General features: G+C 40.2%; 1 protein-coding gene and 1 long non-coding RNA gene across 2 annotated transcripts in view; one reads left to right on the top strand and one right to left on the bottom strand.

Moving 5' to 3' along the window:
- The window catches only part of LOC123508827 (dystrophin-like), a 35,361-nt gene that overhangs the window by 2,836 nt on the left and 11,160 nt on the right, over positions 1 to 21,365 (bottom strand). Inside the window, exons 6-13 of the mRNA XM_045262753.1 lie at positions 21,203 to 21,317; positions 20,248 to 20,359; positions 18,873 to 19,039; positions 5,730 to 5,854; positions 4,068 to 4,325; positions 3,171 to 3,261; positions 2,717 to 2,917; positions 2,370 to 2,469 (exon numbers count right to left, since the gene is read on the bottom strand). Coding sequence (XP_045118688.1) covers positions 2,370 to 2,469; positions 2,717 to 2,917; positions 3,171 to 3,261; positions 4,068 to 4,325; positions 5,730 to 5,854; positions 18,873 to 19,039; positions 20,248 to 20,359; positions 21,203 to 21,317 — 1,169 coding nt within the window. The remainder of the gene's footprint in view (positions 1 to 2,369; positions 2,470 to 2,716; positions 2,918 to 3,170; positions 3,262 to 4,067; positions 4,326 to 5,729; positions 5,855 to 18,872; positions 19,040 to 20,247; positions 20,360 to 21,202; positions 21,318 to 21,365) is intronic.
- On the top strand, positions 1,209 to 21,345 carry LOC123508828. Its single transcript, XR_006676013.1, has 3 exons — positions 1,209 to 1,426; positions 2,746 to 2,939; positions 21,216 to 21,345. It is a non-coding gene; the product is annotated as an uncharacterized LOC123508828 (long non-coding RNA).

The raw sequence follows: 21,365 nt of genomic DNA, 5'->3' as shown, positions 1-21,365 counted from the left end.
GGCAAAGGTAATTGTTCTGTGAGAAGTGGAGTGCAGACAGGTTCCTTGAAAGAAGAGCTCATTGCATCATGAGTGAATGACTGAACTGCAGAGAGGAAATGAGATTGAGTTTAGGAGAAGAATGTGACTCAAATAAGTAAGGATCAATGCCAAATAATATGACGGCGACCCAACAAGCGCTTTAATGAGACTGAATCAAAAGGGATCAGCAAGCAAGGAGTCTGCAAGACAAGACAGTTTAAGGCACTCATGATTAGGAGAAAGAGATCCACCAGAAATGCAATATCCAAGATAGCCTATCTCTGCTAAGCATTTCATTTAACACATTAATCGCATTTGGATTTCCCGCTGCTTCCTCCCTGTCGCAATTGGTTCAACTTGGTGCAATATCATGATAGCTTGCGAATAAAAGAAAAAGAACTTGGCACCTACTGTATTTTACGGCTTGGAAGATGCACCCTAATATTTGAAAGAAATTTCTAAGAAAACAAAAAAAGTCATTCTCATACAAGAACGCATTCACCATATATCCGACCACTAAATACAAAAACATCAGAAGCAAGGAGTCTGCAAAACAATATTGTTTCACCACTCATTACAAATTTGTTGGAGCACTCACCACAAATTTAAAACTATGTAAATAAAAACACCATACGTAAATACATATACACAGTGAAATAGTCCATCTCTTCTTGTTTTAGTGGCGGGCGACGGCATGTTTTGGACCTGTTGTTTACATTTCGGAATCACTTGTCCGATCGCCAAAATCGAACATGTCAGTGCTGCAGTTTGTATTTTTTTTTTGCAGTCGTGCTTCATAGGCTTTATCAATGTGAATACAATTCACAAGTGGAGTTTTGACTTTTGCTTGAATGAGTAAGCCACTTCGATGCTCTATCAATAAAGGTATAAAGGCACCTGGCATGATGTGTGTGCGTTCGTGTGCATGTATGTGTGTGTTGCAATGAGACGAGGGAGCGGCCCGTTTTCTCCACACGCTGAGTAGGCTGCAGGAAGGATTATGGTACTGTAAATACTTGTAACACCTAAGTACTGAGTTTACATAATATAAAAGGCTAAATTAAATGGTACTAACATCATAATGTAATGACTCAACATACAAATCCAGGTGGCTATGTCAAGTGTTCAAGCTCACTTGAGGTTGGATGCTGCCTTACAATACAACATTCATCTTGGAAGATGCACTAGTATTTTTCAGGGTATTTTTTTAGGAAAAAAAGTGTGTCTTGTAAGCCATAAAATACGGTAACGTAATAAACCAACATCTCCTAGCACGTAAACCTGCTAGTGGGTGCACTGAGGTGTCCTAACCTTCCTTCACTTACAGTACTCCATGAAGAGAAACTGCAGCGATAGAGGGCAGCATGACATCTGCCATCATAGCAGACACAATTTCACACTACTGGTAAAACTTCTGTGGTCATATTCAAATTGGGAGGTTTCGTAGCTGATATTGTCTACTTATGATAGCGCAAACTGCCTCCTCTATGTGTTGTGAATGGTGGAAGTGTGTTGGAGACAATCCAAGCATGATTTGTCAGAATAAGAGCAATAATTTGTGTATCTTGTGTTCACTTACTGGGCAATGGCAAATAAGCCACAAATCACTCAAGACAAAATTAGTCTTATTTACACCTCACATAAGGTCAGAATTGGCACAAATGTTATTCAACAACAGACTGGTGTGGCTCAACATACTGTTTAATGTTGGCTGCAGCAGTACTGGGCACCAAAAAATTATGCAGTACCAGCCCACTTACTAAAACCAGATCAGCCTAAAAAAAGTAAATAAAAGGACTCTGTGCTGAAGCATGACTTGAGTGGTAAACCTGTACTTACAACACATGAGCTAAAAGAAAATACTTCAGGTCTACTGGGTAATGTGTCTTGCAGGACATCATCATGTTACTGTATAAAAGAGCTTGCTTTCCCATCCTGCACTGCTACAGGAAATCTTTGGCTCACTCCACAACACACTGCAAACAGGCTCAGTTTTACTAAGAAATACATTCAGTTGCCCATAGAGAAACTACATTCTAAACTGTGGAGTGAAGAAAGTGTTTTCAGAGTATCTGGGACACAGTTTGCAAGGATTTGTAGACCAAAGGGATCTGTCTGGTACAACCAAAATTACACAATACATAAAAACAATAACAGATCCAGATTCATGAAGAAGTTCATGCAACATGATATTAACAGTGTGGTAAAGGAAATGCATATTATTGCTATTTTTTACTGATTGTATAGTTAAGAATCACGGGCATTATTATTATTGTTTACAATCTGTCACTGTTTATGGCCTTACCTGTATGGAGACAATTAAAGATAATATTTTATCTAAGACTTACCTGCAGTGAGATAAGTGTTTGTCTGGCATGGTGTAAATGGAGTCCTCCTTTGTTCTACACCACAACTTTCCTTATGTTGATATCTATTAGGGTTCTCAACCTGCAAGAAAAAAAAAAAATAAAATAAATAAATAAATAAAATAAATAATGAAAGAAAGAAAATAAAGAAATAATGAAATAAAAAATGGAAAAAAAAAAAAAAATGCAGCCAATGATGCTCACAAATCAATATTATTGATGCAAAGTACAATTAAACTTCAATATGATTACAGTATATCAATACTGAAAATACAGAGATGCAATAGAAATAGAGTTAGTTCAATCTTATGAAGAAATATTAGATCTACCAAATGGTTCTCCTTGTTGTCCATCACAGCAGTGTCATCATGTGAGGAGCGAGTGATGATAGGGGAGAGGTTGAGAAGCAGTCCACGTTCACCAACGATGGGTGTACTCTCCAGGCGGGGCAATACCCTCCCTACTTCAAGGGCTGCTCGGGGTTGTCTGCCGCTGCCATGATGCTCTCGGCTGGGACCCGAGTTAACTTTCTGAGCACAGCATACATGAAAGGTAAACTGTATTTATAACAAATCTTGGCTCATTAGTTAAACATGACTGATTCACAAGCATGAAACCTGCCTCTCAATACATCTAATGTTTAATGAGACCTTAGGTATAATATCATAAGAATTATAAATAATTTTAGAACTAAATTGATAAAATAAACAAATCATAGCTAAAAAAAATCCCTACAACCTCTTATTTTGTTCCTTATTAGCAACAAAACCTAATACTAAATACCTGAAGAATCTGTTTGAGTTTGTTGATTTGTGTTTGAAGCTGCTGTGTGTACTCCTCCACCACAGTCCCTGCAGCTCCCTCCTCCAATTGTCTGTATACACATACAAATGACATTAGAATTACAGCATATCTTTAAATTCACATGCAATCATGCCATGAGGATCATCTTAACTCCATGGCAGTGATTGATGTGAACTACTATTGAAACAACGCTTCCCTCAGCATGAACTTTTCTCTTTGTAACTTCATCTGGCAGAAGAGGACTCAGTGGGGCATGCAATTCTCACTCATACCCAGATTTTACTTCACTTACTGACTATATATACACCAGTGCATATTATTCTTACATGACTGGATGGGTTTTCAACACTGTCAACACCAACCCATTCTAACCCACCTTAACCTTTGTTTTTAATGTTAGTTTTTGTTAGAGAACTTACTTTGTTATACAATGATAAATTTTTGCCTCCTGATCACAAGCACAAAGCAATCATCCCATATCAGTGTCATTGCCACCCAAGCAGCAACTTCATCTTTACATTTCTCTATTGAGCAACATTTGAACTCCTATCCTACACCAGATGACCTGGTCACCAGCCAAAGGTCTTCTTTGAATCTTTTAGTTTATTCATTGTGTAATGCCTTTCTATTTAATTTGAAGAGATAGGTTTGTATGGTATTTGTATCTTTGTGAAATAATGGTCAGAAAAAAATTTTTGGTGTGTCCATGGAAGTCCAAGAATACATCCACATGATAATTTGTTATTACTGATTTAATACACAATCATTCAGTTTATGATTATTTTTCTGAATGTAGCCTAATTGTAAAGCAAAAGACCAGTGTATTGCATAATACAATGGTAGGCCCTGTACTGCAGGCTACACAGTATCACCAACCTATGACCATCCTGAAGGTGTACAATAACTGAGTGAATCTGGTGACGTGGGGAGGTGGGAAGAATGACGGGTTCTGTCCCTCTGAAGCCCCTATCATCATCCCTGTTATGTCTAGACTCTTCCTCACTCTCATGGGATACATTAAGGATTGTACGTGAGAAAAGTGCCTCTTCTTCTTCCTCTTCCTCTTGATGATGGTTATCCTCACTACCCTCACTCCAGGAAACACTGTTCTGGCCCTCACATACCACACTGTTCCTGTGGGCAGATAAACATCTGTGGTAAATTATACAAACTGGCATCATACAACTATCTATATCCCAGGCTATTGTCAAGTAGGTAACTATGGGCATCAATGCACACACTAATGAAAACTAAAATAAAAAGATTTGAGTCCAGGAGAATAATAGGACTGAATATTTAACCACTTCACACCAGAGGCTCCAAAAATTCTTGGTTAGCATATAATAAATAGGCATGCAAGCAGTAACTTATTTAATCTCTCTCTCTCTCTGAATCAACCATTCAGTTGCCACCAATAGAAATATGAGTAAGGAGGTTTTTTTTGGAGGTGCAACTGCAAGACAGACAGACAGACACACCAGAGAGAGAGAGAGAGAGAGAGAGAGAGAGAGAGAGAGAGAGAGAGAGAGAGAGAGAGAGAGAGAGAGAGAGAGAGAGAGAGAGAGAGAGAGAGCTGCAGCTGATGAAAGTACAGAAACAAGACTCTCCAATCCCTTGATTTTTTTTCTTCATTTACTGGTTTTTGGAAGTCTACATTTAATTTCTTTGCTCTTTTGAGTGAAGGTAATTAGTTTGAAGTGGGCTAAGTTTCCTTCTACTAGATGATATAATAAATCAGTGCAGTGGCAGAAAGCAATGTCAACAACACAGCCTTCCTTCCTCCCTCCCTCTCCCTCTTGTACTTCTTCCAAGAAGTACTTGTTCAAGTTGCAGATTACTGCCTTAGATTGGCTGTGAGAGTGGCCATATGGCATGTTTGCAGCAGGGAAATATTCTATAGCAAGACTGCATAAGGTGTGAGACTGTGAGGTACTGCACTCAGCAGGTTTGCTAAGATGTCATGTTTAGGATGGAGGAACACTTTTCTATAGAGAGCACATCTTAATTTTTACCTCAACAGCAATGTGGAATAAAAGTTAAAAGGATTTCAGAAGTAATTTCAGAAACACACACAATTGATATAGAAACAGAGGAAGAAAAAAGAAAGACAAAGACAGAAGATAAGGAGGTGGAGTACCATTAGAGAAAGAAGGCAAAATCATGATCTATGGTGAGGTGGCAGTAGTGTGGAGGTAGTCTACTATGACCCTGACAATCTCTTATCTTCCTCCCCTCCTTTATCACCTAAGCAAGGTCCTTCAGGTATTCATTAAATACTTGTTAAGGATGCCACTGGACCACATGGAAATTGGCCATTACACCAGAAAGGAAGCAATATTTCTAATTCATCTATTCTTGGTAAGACAAATTTTTATTATTGTACACTTCTTGAATAATATGGATACATCATATATGATACTCCATATATAGCAAGTGTTCAAAACTTTTCATAAAAAAGATAATGAATGTAATCCAACAAGTCATCATACAAAGCTCAGCCTATGAAAGCATCTGACTTAAGCTTATGGTCTGACTTACTCATCTGAAACTAATGAAGGGCTGGAGGGGATGGCCAGGTACCTGGGCTTTCTACATCCCGACCGCCCCTTCAAACGATGCTTCATTATTTTCATCAGTGCTCGTCGCCATTCCTTTCCACTGGTCTGAAGACATAAGGAATGGTTATAAATCTCTTCTGATGAGGAAAAACTGGTTGGATGATCAGAATAAAAGTAACATTTTCTGGAAAAAAATTTCTAGATATATGTAGTATACCACCTGATATATCCATGGTAAAGTGTTATACCTAACTATATTCACTATAGAGTTTGCTGTCAACATTTATGGAGTTTAAGAGACACAGACATTCAGAAATGTAAAAAAATCCCAAAATAATGAATGTACCCATCCTGATATTCTTATGTTGTACTGCCCAACACTACTGAATCCAAACAGCTCTCTACTTGATGAAGCACCTTTCTTAACCATATTTTTAGCTAAAGCAACATGTCAACTCGATATCTTTAACAAGTAAATATTATTGGTCAGAAGTTGTAATGTGTGAATTAGGCTACATCTCTTTTTCTCAACCAGACTCCATGTCCACCTACCCATCCCCACTCTCTCCTTGTTTCTACATTCGTAATATCCCCTGCCTATCTTCTACATGTAAGCCCCACCTTGTTCTCTCTTTTGAACACACAATATAAATTTCTTGAAAATAACTATTCACCATAAATGAATGCCCTTATATACAAACTAATTGGTTGACAAATAAATTTTTTAACCACTTCACTATGAGCAACAGCCATATCCTGGCCGTGTGGGGGTGGGGAGATACCTAACTCAGAGGCAGCTCTCTTTCTCGCTCTCGCTCGCTCGCTTGCTCACTCTCTCTCGCTTGCTCACTCTCTCTCGCTCGCTCACTTGCTCACTCTCTCTCGCTCGCTCACTTGCTCACTCTCTCTCGCCGCTTGCACTCTCTCGCCGCCGCTTGCTCACTCTCTCGCCGCCGCTGCTCACTCTCTCGCCGCTTGCTCACTCTCTCTCGCCGCCGCTCTCTCTCGCTCGCTCGCTTGCTCACTTGCTCACTCTCTCTCGCTCGCTCGCTTGCTCACTCTCTCTCTCTCTCTCTCTCTCTCTCTCTCTCTCTCTCTCTCTCACTACAGATATAATGATGATGGTAAGTGATTTTTTATAACAAGAACATACAATAAGAAATAAATTCACTGAAATTATATAGAAAAAATTACAGCATGCTTTCTCAAGGCCATTTTCTGAAGATGACAAATTAGAAAACTTAAATTTTTATAGCAAACTAATCCATTGATACCATAAAAAAATTAAAAAGTCAAATTATTTTCAGCATGGCACATCAGTACTTATACTGATATAAGAGAATCATACATTTTTGTAATAATGATGAAAGTAAAGTATATGCTACTGCATCATATACGACCTACATTCTGAAAGATCTCATATAGTATCCAGGAAAGAAAACACACCATCTAACAGAAAACAGCCATGACGCAATATGTGCATTATTGGATATGTCACGAGTGTCCCAATGACACAAAATACGTGTCGTTGTGTTGAGGGGTTAAATAAATTTTGTCTTGGCTGATGAACGAAAATTTGATCAACGAACAGAGTTACTGGCTATAGTGCGAGATGGTATCGTACGGAGCATCAGTTGTTCCCATAGTACCACACAAACACCCATCCACCTACACACACACACACACGGTAGCTCAGTGGTTAGAGCGCTGGCTTCACAAGCCAGAGGACCGCGGTTCGATTCCATGGCCGGGTGGAGATATTTGGGCGTGTCTCCTTTCACGTGTAGCCCCTGTTCACCTAGCAGTGAGTAGGTGCGGGATGTAAATCGAGGAGTTGTGACCTTGTTGTCCCAGTGTGTGGTGTGTGCTTGGTCTCAGGCCTATCCGAAGATCGGAAATAATGAGCTCTAAGCTCGTTCTGTAGGGTAACGTCTGGCTGTCTCGTCAAAGACTGCAGCAGATCGAACAGTGAAACCCACACACGCGTCACCGCCAAGAGAGGAAGTCCTGAAGACGGCTCGTCTCCGGCTGAGGACTGGGGAAAGGGAGAAATTACCTATGAAGTTTGCAGGGCCTGGGTATCTCTGTGTATATAGTTAGTGTCCTGTGTAGTGTCCTACTCTCGAAAAGTACAGAAAGTGGGCCATTTTCATGTGAAAATGGAGAGTGGTCCCTGATTGAAGAGTGTTGGTGGTATTTTGTTTTGGCCAAAACTGCTGGCGATAGCAATCATGACAAGTACTCCTAGAAATGTGCGTGACTTCAAGGGTTTTGTGACCACTACAAGTGGACTAGATAAATTCGACATGGATGCAAGAATTCAGGCATTAGAAAGTAAGTTTCTAAATATTAGATCCATAGAAGAAAAGCTAGATAGAGTCATAGCAGAGAACGATACCTTCAAAAAAGAAATCTATATGTTAACGACAGAGAACAAAGAGCTATTGAAAGAAAAAGTGGAAATGGAGAAAGAAAATCAACATCTAAGGAAACAATGTGACGAGATGAAGGCTAAACTCCTTGAAATGGAAAAGAAAATATCTGAAGGAGACTTGGGGAAGGAGGAATGCCTTAACCTAATTGATGCCAAGATGAAGGAAGTGAAACATGAACACCAAGAAGTACAAAAATCCTTTAGGGAGATAATGAAAAAGCAAGAAGAAAAAAATAAAGTGATTACACAGAGTGAAATGGTAAAGGCATTGAAGGAAAATGAGTATGTGGTGAGAGATATTGCTGAAAAGAAAAAATGTGTGATCATAACAGGTTTGAGGGAGGAAACTAACAGGAACTGGCAAGATAGGAGGGATAAGGAAAATGACAGGATTAAGTCTTTACTAAATAAGATCTCCGAGGAGGAAGAATGCCTATATGCTGAGGTAGAAGAAAGTGTGAGACTAGGAGCTTTTAAGGAAGGCAAGAATAGACCATTAAAATTGAAATTAAAGTCTCAGGTGGCAGCTGAGGCCTTGTTGAGGAGGGCTTGGAAACTTAAGGACTCTGAGGAAACCAAAACAATTTACATAAGAAGAAATATGTCACAGGATGAAAGAATGAAAATGAAAGAGCTTGTAACTGAAGTGAGAGAGAAGAATGAGGAAAGAACAGAGGAGGAAAAGACCAAGTTTTTTGGAGGATGAGAAATGGGAGGCTAAAGAAGTGGTGGATAAAACAGACGGAATAGACATTACATGACTGAAACATGGAAGAAAGAGACTAGGAATGGAATTCAAGTGACTTACACGAATATAGATGGATTTCTGTCTAAGAGGCTAGAATGTATGGATTACCTAAGAAACAATGAACCGGACATAATGTGTGTGTGGAAACAAAGCTAAGGCCGAAATAAAGCTAGATTGGTTTGTTGTAAAACACTACAAAGTATGGAGAAATGATAGAAAAATAAAGGAGGTGGTGGTATAATGGTTCTTACTAAGGAAGATCTGATAGTGAAGGAGGTGAACTATAGTAAGAGAAATGAGGAAGTGATAAGTATGCTTATAACAGATGGCAAGAGGGACATTAATATTATAACAGTATACATACCACCCAGAACCAGTGCTTGGGAATATGAACAGTATCAAATGGTGATGAGAAATACTCTAGACAGAATGAAGCAAGAACTCATCAGAAAGGATAGAGTGATGATAGTCGGAGACTTTAATTGTAAAGAAATAGTGTGGGAAGACTACAAAGTGGTGAATGGTGGTGAGTGGGCAGAGGAATTGTTAAAGGTAGCAACAAATAACTTGATGACACAGTGGGTGAGATCACCAACAAGGTGCAGGGGACAAGATGTTGCAGCAAGGTTGGATTTGGTATTTACCAGGGCATCTCTAAAAGAGGAAATTGAACATGAATGTCCCTTGGGAAAAGCGATCATGATGTCCTAAGCTTTGAGCTGGATACGGAATTAAGCACGGAATAAGATTGTGGAGCACAGGGAGGAAAAATTAAATTATGTTAGGGCAAATTATAACCATATAAGGGAGTTCTTTAATGAAATTGACTGGTCCGTGGTATACCAGGAAAGGGATATGCAATTGAAATACGATAAATTTATGGATTTATATAACTCTGCTGTGAAAAGTTTGTGCCATATCACAGAAAGAGGACTTTAAATAATAAACAGTGGTTTAATAGAAATTGTGAAGAAGCAAAAAGAACAAAGAAAAGGCATGGAAGAAACTTAAGAAAAACAGTGATGTATTATCAAGAGAAGTCTACAAAACAGCAAGGAATAGATATGTTGAAGTAAGGAGAACAGCACAGAAGGAATATGAACAGAGGGTGGTGGAAAACTGTGATAGTGACCCAAAATGTTTTACAAATTCATAAATGGAAAACTAAATAAAAGGGAGGCAATAGAAAAGGTAAAAATGGGAAGAAGTATATGAGGATGCTGGAGATATAGCTGAAATTTTGAACGACAACTTTTGCAAAGTGTTTACAAAGGAGGAGCATTTTATGGGAGGAAGGCCTACGGAAATAAAGCAAATGCAGGACATCATGGTTACTAAGGAAGATGTAAGGAAAATTATAAGCAATCTGGATATTAATAAATCAATGGGGCCTGATGGCATATCTGGGAGGTTGCTAAAAGAATGTAAGGATCAATTGTTGAACCCCATATTTGATATTGTGGAAACCTCCATACGAACAGGATTAGTCCCGAAAGAGTGGAAAAGAGCTGACATTGTGCCTATATATAAGAATGGTAGTAGAATGGAACCGCTAAATTATAGACCAGTATCGTTGACTAGTATATTGTGCAAGGTATGTGAAGAAGTAATTAAAGCTAAGTGGAGTGAGTATCTAGAAAGTGAAAACATTCTGAGTGAAAGGCAGTTTGGTTTCAGAAAAGGAAGATCGTGTATCCAATTTATTATGTTTTTATTCAAGAGTGACTGACATACTACAACATAGAGAGGGATGGGTGGATGCTATCTACCTGGACTTGAGAAAGGCCTTTGATAAAGTACCACACAATAGACTGATGTGGAAACTAAAGAAGATTGGAGGAGTAAATGATAAACTAGCAAAATGGATGGAAAATTACTTAATGGGAAGAGAAATGAGAACAGTGGTGAGAGGAAGGAAGTCCGAGTGGAAGAAGGTAACCAGTGGAGTTCCACAAGGGTCAGTGCTTGGTCCCATCATGTTTTTGATTTATGTTAATGATATGCCAGTAGGAATTGACAGTTACATGAACATGTTTGCGGGACGATACTAAAATTATGAGGAGAGTAAAGAATGTGGAAGATTGTAACAAGTTACAGGAAGATCTTGATAAAATATATGAGTGGAGTAAAGAGTGGCAGATGGAATTTAATATAGACAAGACCCATGTTATGAAAATGGGAAGAAGTAGATACAGACCAAACAGGGATTACAGGCTGGGTGATGAGAAAATTAAAGAGACCAATGAGGAGAAAGACTTAGGAGTAACAGTGCAAAACACTTTGTCACCGGAGAAACACATTAACAAGATATTTTTGAAAACATATAACATGCTTCAAAATATTGGCCTTGCATTCCACTACCTAGATGAAGGAATGATGAAGATATTATGTACCTTAATAAGACCCCAGTTAGAATATGCAGCTTGTGTCTGGTCACCGCATATGAAGAAAAATGTGAAGAAGGTGGAAAGGGTACAGAGGCTGGCAACAAGGATGGTACCAGGACTCAGAGTTAGACTATGAGGAAAGACTGAGGAAACTGGGGCTGACCACATTAGAAGAGAGAAGAACAAGAGGAGACATGATAACTATGTATAAATTGGTGAACAAGATTGACATATTGGACAGAGTTGATAAAGGTGACAAGTAATCATCTCCGAGGACATGGAAAAAAACTAATAAAAGACATCTGTCTAAATGACGTGAGAAAATACAGTTTCCCGCATCGTAGTATTGATAAGTGGAATAAACTGAGCAGTGATGTCGTTGACACAGTGTGTGTCAATCAGATGAAAGAGAGATATGACAGGAATGGACAAGGAGACAGGACACAGAGAGCTTAGCTCGGGCCCTGTAATACACAAATAGGTAAATACACACACACACACACACACACACACACACACACACACACACACACACACACACACACACACACACACACACATAGTGTAGTGGTTAGCATGCTCGACTACAATCGAGAGGGTTCAATCCTGGTAAGAGGCAAATGGGCAAGTCTCAATGTGTGGTGTTCATAACAGTAAATAGGTATGGGATGTAATCGAGGGGTTGTGGTCGAGGTGTGTGTGTGTGATGGTGGTCTCAGAAAGATGGGTCTATGAGCTTTGAGCTTGTATAATAGGAAGATTGGCTGGGTGAAGCAGAGACTGAAAGGTGAATAAACAACACACACACACACACACACACACACACACACACACACACACACACACATCAAAAACAAATTCATGGACCAATCAAGAATATAAAGACATGATTGATGACACAATAAGGAGTCTAATGAGAATAATTAAAGAAAGGAGAAAAGTGATATTAGTAGATTTCAACTGTAAAGAAGTGGACTGGGAAAATTATGAAAGTGATATGGGGGAAGAAGCCTCGGGAGATAGATTCCTAAACCTAATGATAGATAATATGATGGACCAAAGAGTAAAGGAAAACACAAGATTCAGAGGAAACAACGAGCTGGCGAGATTGGACCTAGTTTTTACAAGGTATATACAAATGAACGATGATATAAGATATAAGTGCCCATTGGGAAAGAGTGACCATGTAATATTAGAAATGGATATAGAAGAGGGAAAGGAAGACAAAGATGATTCATACAAAGGAGACCGATTAAATTACAGAAAGGCTGATATTGAGAATCTCAAGAACTACTTCAAATACGTTAACTGGGAGGAGATGGAAAACTCAGAGATAGTGCAAGAGAAGTATAACTTATTTTTGGAAATATACAAAACAGGAGTCAGGGAATGTGTCCCGAAATATAGACATAAAGAAGGAAAGAAAGATTGGTTTAATGCAAGGTGTGCTAGGGCAAAGGAGAAAAGAGATGGAGCATGGAAAAGGTGGAGGAGAAATTGAAATAAGGAAAACTTCAAGGCAGTGAGAAATGAATATGTTAAGGTGAGGAAGGATGTGGAAAGGAACTATGAAAAGAACATTGTCGAAAAATGTAAGGAGCAACCGAAATTGTTCTACAGATTCATAAATAGAAAAATTAGGCAAAAAGAAACAATAGAAAGGTTAAATGGAGAGAATGGGATGGTGGAAGACCCAAAATGTATAGCAGAACTATTAAATAATAAATTCCAGGAGGTCTTTACTAAGGAATCCAAATTTGAAAGGCCACAGGGTAATAGAGAGACCGTCTATATGAAAGAGATTAAAGTAACCAAGCTTGAAATAAAAGAGTTAATGAAGGAATTGGATGAAGGGAAGGCAATGGGACCAGATGAAGTCTCAGGCAGAATACTGAAAGAATGTAGGGAAGAACTAGCAAGTCCTATATACATCATAAAATGCTCAATAGAAAATGGAACAGTACCAGTAGAATGGAAAAGAGCTGAGGTGGTTCCCATATATAAGAGCGGAAGGAAGGAAGAACCTTTAAATTACAGACCGGTATCACTAACTAGTGTAATATGCAAGATGTGTGAAAGAATAATAAAGAAACAATGGATTGAGTTCTATGAAGACAACAAATTAATATCAAATAGCTAATTTGGTTTTAGAAAAAGACGGTCTTGTGTAACTAATTTATTGAGTTTCTACTCTAGAATAGTTGATAGAGTACAAGAGAAAGAGGGATGGGTTGACTGTATTTATTTGGATTTAAAAAAGGCGTTTGATAAAGTGCCACATGAAAGATTACTATGGAAGTTAGAGAAGGGTGGCTTAAAAGGAAGCACATTGAGATGGATGGAAAATTACTTGAGGGGGAGAGAAATAAGGACAGTAGTTAAAGATATGAAGTCCAAGTGGAGAGCAGTAGAAAGCAGAGTGCCACAGGGGTCAGTATTGGCGCAAATACTTTTTCTCATGTATATATAAACAACATGCCAGAGGGAGTGAACAGCTACATAAATCTGTTTGCGGACGATGCGAAACTGTGCAGTCATAAAACAAAAAGAGGATTGCGAAATACTGTAGGAAGACTTAATCAAGATCTGGAAATGGAGTAAAAAATGGGAGATGGAATTCAATGTGGACAAAAGCCATGTCATGGAAATGGGAAAAAGTGAAAGACGACCAGTGGGAATCTATAAGATGGGAGATGGAGTAGAACTAGAAAAAGTAAAAAGGAAAAGGACTTGGGAGTGACGATGGAAGAAAACAATCAACCCGTAAGCCATATTGATAGAATTTTCAGAGACATATAATTTGCTAAGGAATATTGGATTAGCATTTCACTACATGGACAAAGAAATGATGAAGAAATTGATAAGTACTATAATAAGACCCAGATTGGAATATGCAGGAGTGTGGACCCCCATAAAAGAAACACATAAGGAAATTGGAGACTACAAAAATGGCTACAAGAATGGTTCCAGAATTTAAAGGGATGACATATGAGGAGAGACTAAAAGCTATGGATCTACCAACCCTGGAACAGAGAAGAGAGAGAGGGGATCTGATACAAGTTTATAAATTGATTAACGGAATGAATCAAGTGGATAATGAGAAACTAATCCTGAGAGAAGAATATGACATTAGAAGCACAAGATCGCATAGTAAGAAACTGAGGAAGGGAAGATGTCTGAGAGATGTTAAAAATAGTAGTTTCCCGCAAAGATGTGTTGAGACTTGGAACAGTTTGAGTGAGGAAGTGGTGTCAGCAACGAGTGTGCATAGTTTTAAAGAAAACTTGGATAAGAGTATATATGGAGACGGGGCCACACGAGCATAAAGCCCGGGCCCTGTAAAACTACAACTAGGTAAATACACATACATACACACACACACACACACACGTCAGTATAATCCAGACAATGTATACCCTAGTGATCTGCTATGGACAAAACTACCTTCTCCAACACAGGCAAGGAGCAGGGTACCCACCACCTAACAACATCCAGTGTCTAAAAACACTCAAGAAAAGGTAGAAGTGTGGTTCACTCCACCAGTGTTATAGTGACACACAGAGACAGGCAAAACCAGCAAGCGCAAGTGAGGGAATAGATGCACGCAGAAATACCTTGCCTGTGGTTCAGCCTTTCCTCTCTCCTCCTATCCAACATGACTGACTTTCCTGACAAACAAAATGGACAAGTTTATTGTGTCAGTGAGATCAACCTGTGCGGACATTGTGGCGACAAAGGCATGGCAAACAGTACCTGAGACATGCATGGTGCAAGACTTTCAACTCAAGAAAAGGTAGAAGTGTGGTTCACTCCACCAGTGTTATAGTGACACACAGAGACAGGCAAAACCAGCAAGCGCAAGTGAGGGAATAGATGCACGCAGAAATACCTTGCCTGTGGTTCAGCCTTTCCTCTCTCCTCCTATCCAACATGACTGACTTTCCTGACAAACAAAATGGACAAGTTTATTGTGTCAGTGAGATCAACCTGTGCGGACATTGTGGCGACAAAGGCATGGCAAACAGTACCTGAGACATGCATGGTGCAAGACTTTCAACTCTTACACCATCTCACGTAAGAACAAAGAGGAGGAGGGACGTTCCCCCCAGAATGGAGGCCCTCTGGGGACGTGTGACACCACCCTCCTACCCTCAAGATACAGCTTCTATTATCCTCTGTGATGTCTACCACCATCCACGCCCTCACTGCACAACTACTCACTGAGCACATCATAAGCACAGCTGATACTCTCAGGATGAAGTATCCTGATGCTAAGCTGGTTGTATGTGGGGATTTTAACCGATTAGACGTGAGCTAAAACCTAATGCGAGTCGTTGGATTCCCTACACACCAACAAGCAAAACTCAACCTTATCATGACTGACCTAAGTCATCACTACTCCCTCCCAACCGCTATGCCCCATGGGATGCAGCACACACCTCTCCATTCTGTGATTGCCTACATCCATCACCACCACTCAAAGGTCATCAAGACTTATCGACCCATGCCTGACTCTGCCTTGATAGAGTTTGGGCAATGGGTGACACAACACCCTTGGGATGAGGTGTTGGAAGTGGAAGACATCCACACCAAGTGGCGTAATTTTGTTACTACCACAACGGAAGCCTTCCACCACTACTTCCCAGCAAAGAGCGTCAGAGTGCACCCATCTGATGCCCCGTGGATGACGCCCCACATTAAAATGCTCATTAAGCAGAGGAACTGGGCTTTTCATGCTTGTCCAATCCCATACAGGAAACTAAGGAACAAAGTGATACAGGAGATAAAGATCACAAAAGCAAGTCATTACCCAAAAACAATTCACCAACTCAAACTTACCAACAGACAGTGGTATGATAAGATTAAGGCTTTGTGCAGTCTACAAAAGCAGTCCCCTCCTCTTCCTTGTACCTCACATCATCAGGTTTTTATCTGGTTGAATACTGTTCTCATCAACAAAGCCATCAGTCTAGGTCTCCCCTCTCACCTGGCAGCATGGCTGGCCGACTTCCTCACGGGAAGGCAACAAGCTATATGCTATCAGAACCACACATGCTCTTACCAACAGCTAATGTATGGAGTTCCCCAGGGAACCAAGATGGGTCCACTGTGTTTCCTGATACTGATTAATAATGCTCTGACCAACATCCCTCATAGCTGGAAGTACGTGGATAACTGCAACGTGGGTGTACCAATCAACAACAAAATTCCGGACGACTCAGCACTTCAAACAACTATGGACAAACCACTGGAATGGTTGGCGGAGAGCAGGATGACAATCAATCACACCAAAACAGTGGTGATACATGTCTGCACCTCCTTGGTGGCAGTCCCTTCTCCCCAGCTCATCCTGGGCCCTCATCCCCTCCAAGTGGTTCTCGGTCAGCCAAGCTGCTTGATGTCACAGTGGACGACCAGCTGACATGGAAGCAACACGTTACCACCACAGTGAGATTGGCAGCCTACAGACTCTACATGCTGCGCAGACTTAAGTCATTGGGCATACCAACAGATGAGTTAAAGGGAATATTTCTCACCTTTATCCAGCCCAGACTCATGTACACTGCTGGTCAGAGCAGAAGGTGCGGTACCTGTGACACCTTGTGAAGGAGATTAATGACACAGAAAATATGTTTCAATGAGGGTATTCACCTAAACTAGTAATTGATAGGGTGCCCTCGTGCCTTCTTGACCTTTTTGAGTCTCTTGGGAAGTGAATCACCCAAGTGGTGGAGATACTGAGCGTCAATATTGTCCCATATGTCCTGAATAGTGGCTTGGAGGTGTGGGAGGGAGGAGGTCTCTCTCTCCTTTAGCTTCAGTTTTATATATGCCCAAAGATTTTCTATAGGGTTAAGGTCTGGCAAATTTGCAGGCCAAGGTTTTAAAAGGCTGACATTGCAGAAATCAAACCAGTCAACAATTAACTTTGCCATATGGCATGGTGCACCATCTTGAATGAAGGTATCAGCATTGTACTTTTCCATACACTCATCCAACTCATCTAGAATTAGATCAAAGTAGTTATTTTGGTTCATATGAACATTCTTAGGCAAGAACACTAATTTTCCAAGACCATAGTAAGAAAAACAACCCCACACCATCAAAGAATCTGGGTTTTAATGTGTGTGTTGTGTAACGTGGATTGTAACGGGTTACTACCGGGTCTGCGGTACACACAGTTTCTCTAGTTGTCTGTAACCTGAAAGCTTGCCTCATCTGACCCAAGTACTCTATGCCACTTATCTAGGTCCCAATCTTTGTACTGAGACACAAAATGCAAACCTACTGTTAGTGACCATTGTGTGAAGAAAGGTATTGAAACTGCATGGCAACTCCGGTATCACATGTTGCCTTTCACATATCTCCGCACACTTCTTTCAATCACCCAGCCAGTAAAGAGAGTTCCTGTCATTAAGTTCCTTGCTATGTATGCGAGGGTTGGCCTCAAGCTGTCTTTGAATAACGTTCAGAGTTCTCTGGGTCACACTGCACTTACGCCCTTCAGGGTTATAAAGTGGTGGCGAGAAATTTTGGTCCAACATTGCATAATTCTGAGACCTATGCCAGTGTTCGCGGCAATTTCTTGATCTGACTTATTCTCCCTCACTGAGGCACGAATGACTGAGATTTGTGCCTTACCAATTAGTTTCCAAGGTCCCATAATAGGCAGTAACAAGGCACAATGGTAAGCTCATGCATCCACAAAAAGGGGCTGTGGGGGGGATGAAAGAAAATTTAAATTCAAGCACACGATCCACAGGCGAATGTTGACTAAGGAAACATATCATCTACTTTGACTACTAGAGCTGCAGAGTTGTCAGATAGTGACATACAGTGAATAAAACTGTATGTTTAGGAGTTAAGAAGGGATGAATGAAATTTGGTCCGAGTGGAAGTTGTGATCCCTTTCGCGCCTTCCGCTCTGACCAGCAGTGTATGCCTCCATAGCATGGTCCTCCTCCCTCAACTCCACCCAACAGCAACAACTGGAGGATGTGCAAAAAGAGGGGATGCAGGATCATCCTTGGCCCTGCCTACACTAATTACGATCACGCCCTAACCACCCTAAGCCTCCCCAGAATGTCTGCCAGACATCGAGACACCCTCATCAAGCTAGGCAGAGGCCTGCTGTCTCACTCGCGACTTCGACACCTCCACCCTAACACACCCCGCCCATAAGGACCCCTCAAACCAACCGTCACCAACACAGTGTGATCCCCATCATGGTGCGAGCCATAAACTACTAAGCTAATATACTAATCTTAAGCCTCCCCCAATCCCCATATGTATATTTTCAGTATGTGTGTACTGCAATTCCTAATAAACCACATATTATTATTATTATTATTATCATTTTTACACACACACACACACACACACACACACACACACACACACACACACACAGCCCCATAAAATAAATAGACAACAGAGAGAGAGAGAGAGAGAGAGAGAGAGAGAGAGAGAGAGAGAGAGAGAGAGAGAGAGAGAGAGAGAGAGAGAGAGAGAGAGAGAGAGAAACATAAAGATGAAGAGAGGGTGATAATATACCTCATGGCAATATTCCTGGATGGGGTGAGAAAGTTTGTGACCTCGAGAAGTGCGTGCATGCAGGAAGCAGTCTTGGCACTGGTTGTAGCCAAGGCAATGCAAACACTGGTATCTCAAGCCAATGATGGGGCGTTGCTTGCATACTCCACACTTCACATCATGGCACACTGTAAGCCATAATGTTGGGTTAGTTATACTCAAGAGTAAATATGACCTGAATTCACTATTCTTTGTTGCTCTATTGACAGTAAGCATACTAAGCATACTACTGAAGACTCTAAAATGAAGAGTAAAAAAAATGATTTCTTTTAACAATAATAAATACAGGCAATCCCTGCTTAACGAAGGTTCACACAACAAAATTTTGCTACAACGAAGGTTTCATTTTACTACCATCTGCTCGTTTCACAAAACAACAAACTCGCTTTAACAAAGTTTTATCCAGGTAATTTTTTCCAAGCTTGAAAACACCGCCGTATCACGCAAGCCGACAGGCTTTTGAATACACCAGTGCCTCTCGTGGACAAAACGCGCACCACTCACTCCCCCTGTTCAAAACAATAACAGCGTCAGCAGCAGCTCATCTTCCCTTGCTCAACTTACTGCCAAAACGCCCTGCAATGTCGCCTAGCGTTGCTAAGAAGACCGGGAAGTCTCTTACTCTCGAAGTGAAGCTGGATATTATTCACAGACAGAGAGGCGAGAAAACTAATAGCATTGCTCGCCACCATCTTGACTCAATCTACTGTCTCTACTATTTTCAAGTCAGCAGATTCTATTAAGAAGGCTAGTGAGACCACATCTTCCTTGCAAGCTAAAAGAACAACCTGAACTCATGACTCTACAATGGATAAGATGGAAAACCTTGTGGAGATGTGGTACATAAGTTTCGTATGTGATACAATGATGTGCCCTTTGTTTACATTCTACAGGTTGCCGGCTAGTGTCTTTCCTATTTCACTCTCCCTCCCTTCATAAATTTAAGATCATCAACATTATAAAGTTACGTACATACATACATTAGTATACATTATAATGACCTAAATTAAACTGCCTAAATGTTTAAGTTCATAATTTTTACTTTCATTAAACCTTTCATTGTACTATGATGCACTCTCGCTTTGTTTACTCTCAATGGAAGTTCAAGTCAGGGGTTAAATTTGTTATAATCGGTTCGCTTAACAAAGTTCCTAAAAAAAACGAAGGTTTCTTTTAGGAACGTAACCCCTTCGTTAAGCGGGGGTTGCCTGTAATACTTCAGCACTGTGTAGTCTAAAAACCAGAAGTTCTATGTGAGCTTTCAGTGTATAAAATTATAATCTCATAATTTCAAATCATAAAAAGTTGACAACTTGGCAATAACATGAAAACTGACCAAGTTCTGCAGCAGTAAGCCTGTACAGAGTAGTCCACCAAACGAGGGTCTGAGGTTCTTGCAGCAGCCAGTCCAACAACACCTCCTCCGTTATCCCCACCTCACCTTCCACCTGTCAAGAAATTCATGTTATCATTTTCATGCTAAGGAATCTTCTAAGAAATTAATCAGAGAGAGAGAGAGAGAGAGAGAGAGAGAGAGAGAGAGAGAGAGAGAGAGAGAGAGAGAGAGAGAGAGAGAGAGAGAGAGAGAGAGAGAGAGAGAGAGAAATGGTAGCTGAAGGAGATATGATAAGCATAGGGGTGGGGAAAAGGGATGGGAAAGGCAATATGAATAGGGAGAGGAAGAAAGCAGGACTATGATATACATCAAAGGCATTTCTAACCAATGACAGCTGCCATGAAAAAAAGGATGAGAAATGTCACTTTGTTAGAAATATAAGTAGGAAAACTGTTTCATAAAGTAGGAAGCCAACTATACATCTGATCTTATTTTTTCTTTACTCTTTTCCTCTCTTCCACTTTCTATAGATAGCAAAAATATTCTAGCACACACTATTCTGCCAAAGTAACAAACTCAAAACACCAGCTTTTCTTACCTCATTTCCTGTTCTGTCTCTGTTACTCCAAACACACTCATTTTGGTTACACTCAACCATTTCTTTTCCACTACAATATTCTTTTCAACATCATACACCACAGTGGGCATCACTACTCTAATGTAAATTCCTCTCAACACTCATTTCCAATGTCCTCTATTTGACCATATTTATTCCAGTCCACCAAGGACTTAACATGCTTATTTACAATACATTTCACATGTCTTGACTCTAATCCACTGAAACAGTTACCTTTAAATACTTAAGAATCACAAACCACATATCTAGTTACTACTAAATATCAAGAACCATTATTTGTCTTCTGGTGTGACAACCATGAAGCAAACTAGTACCCACCTCCTTGAAACAGCTCTCCACTGCTGCTGACACCAGTGACAGACCAAAGGAAGGCTGCTCTGATAGAAGTTCTGGTATACGTGCCAGGTCCCGCAAGATGGAAGCAAGTCGTCGTCTACAAAATGTAAATAAAAAAATTAAGTTTTTTGTTAATTAAGTTTCC

The sequence above is a fragment of the Portunus trituberculatus genome, chromosome 25 (assembly GCF_017591435.1).
Source record: "Portunus trituberculatus isolate SZX2019 chromosome 25, ASM1759143v1, whole genome shotgun sequence".
Lineage (NCBI taxonomy): Eukaryota > Metazoa > Arthropoda > Malacostraca > Decapoda > Portunidae > Portunus > Portunus trituberculatus.
Note: the sequence above shows the minus strand (reverse complement) of the source record. Positions and strands in the feature narration are given on the sequence as shown.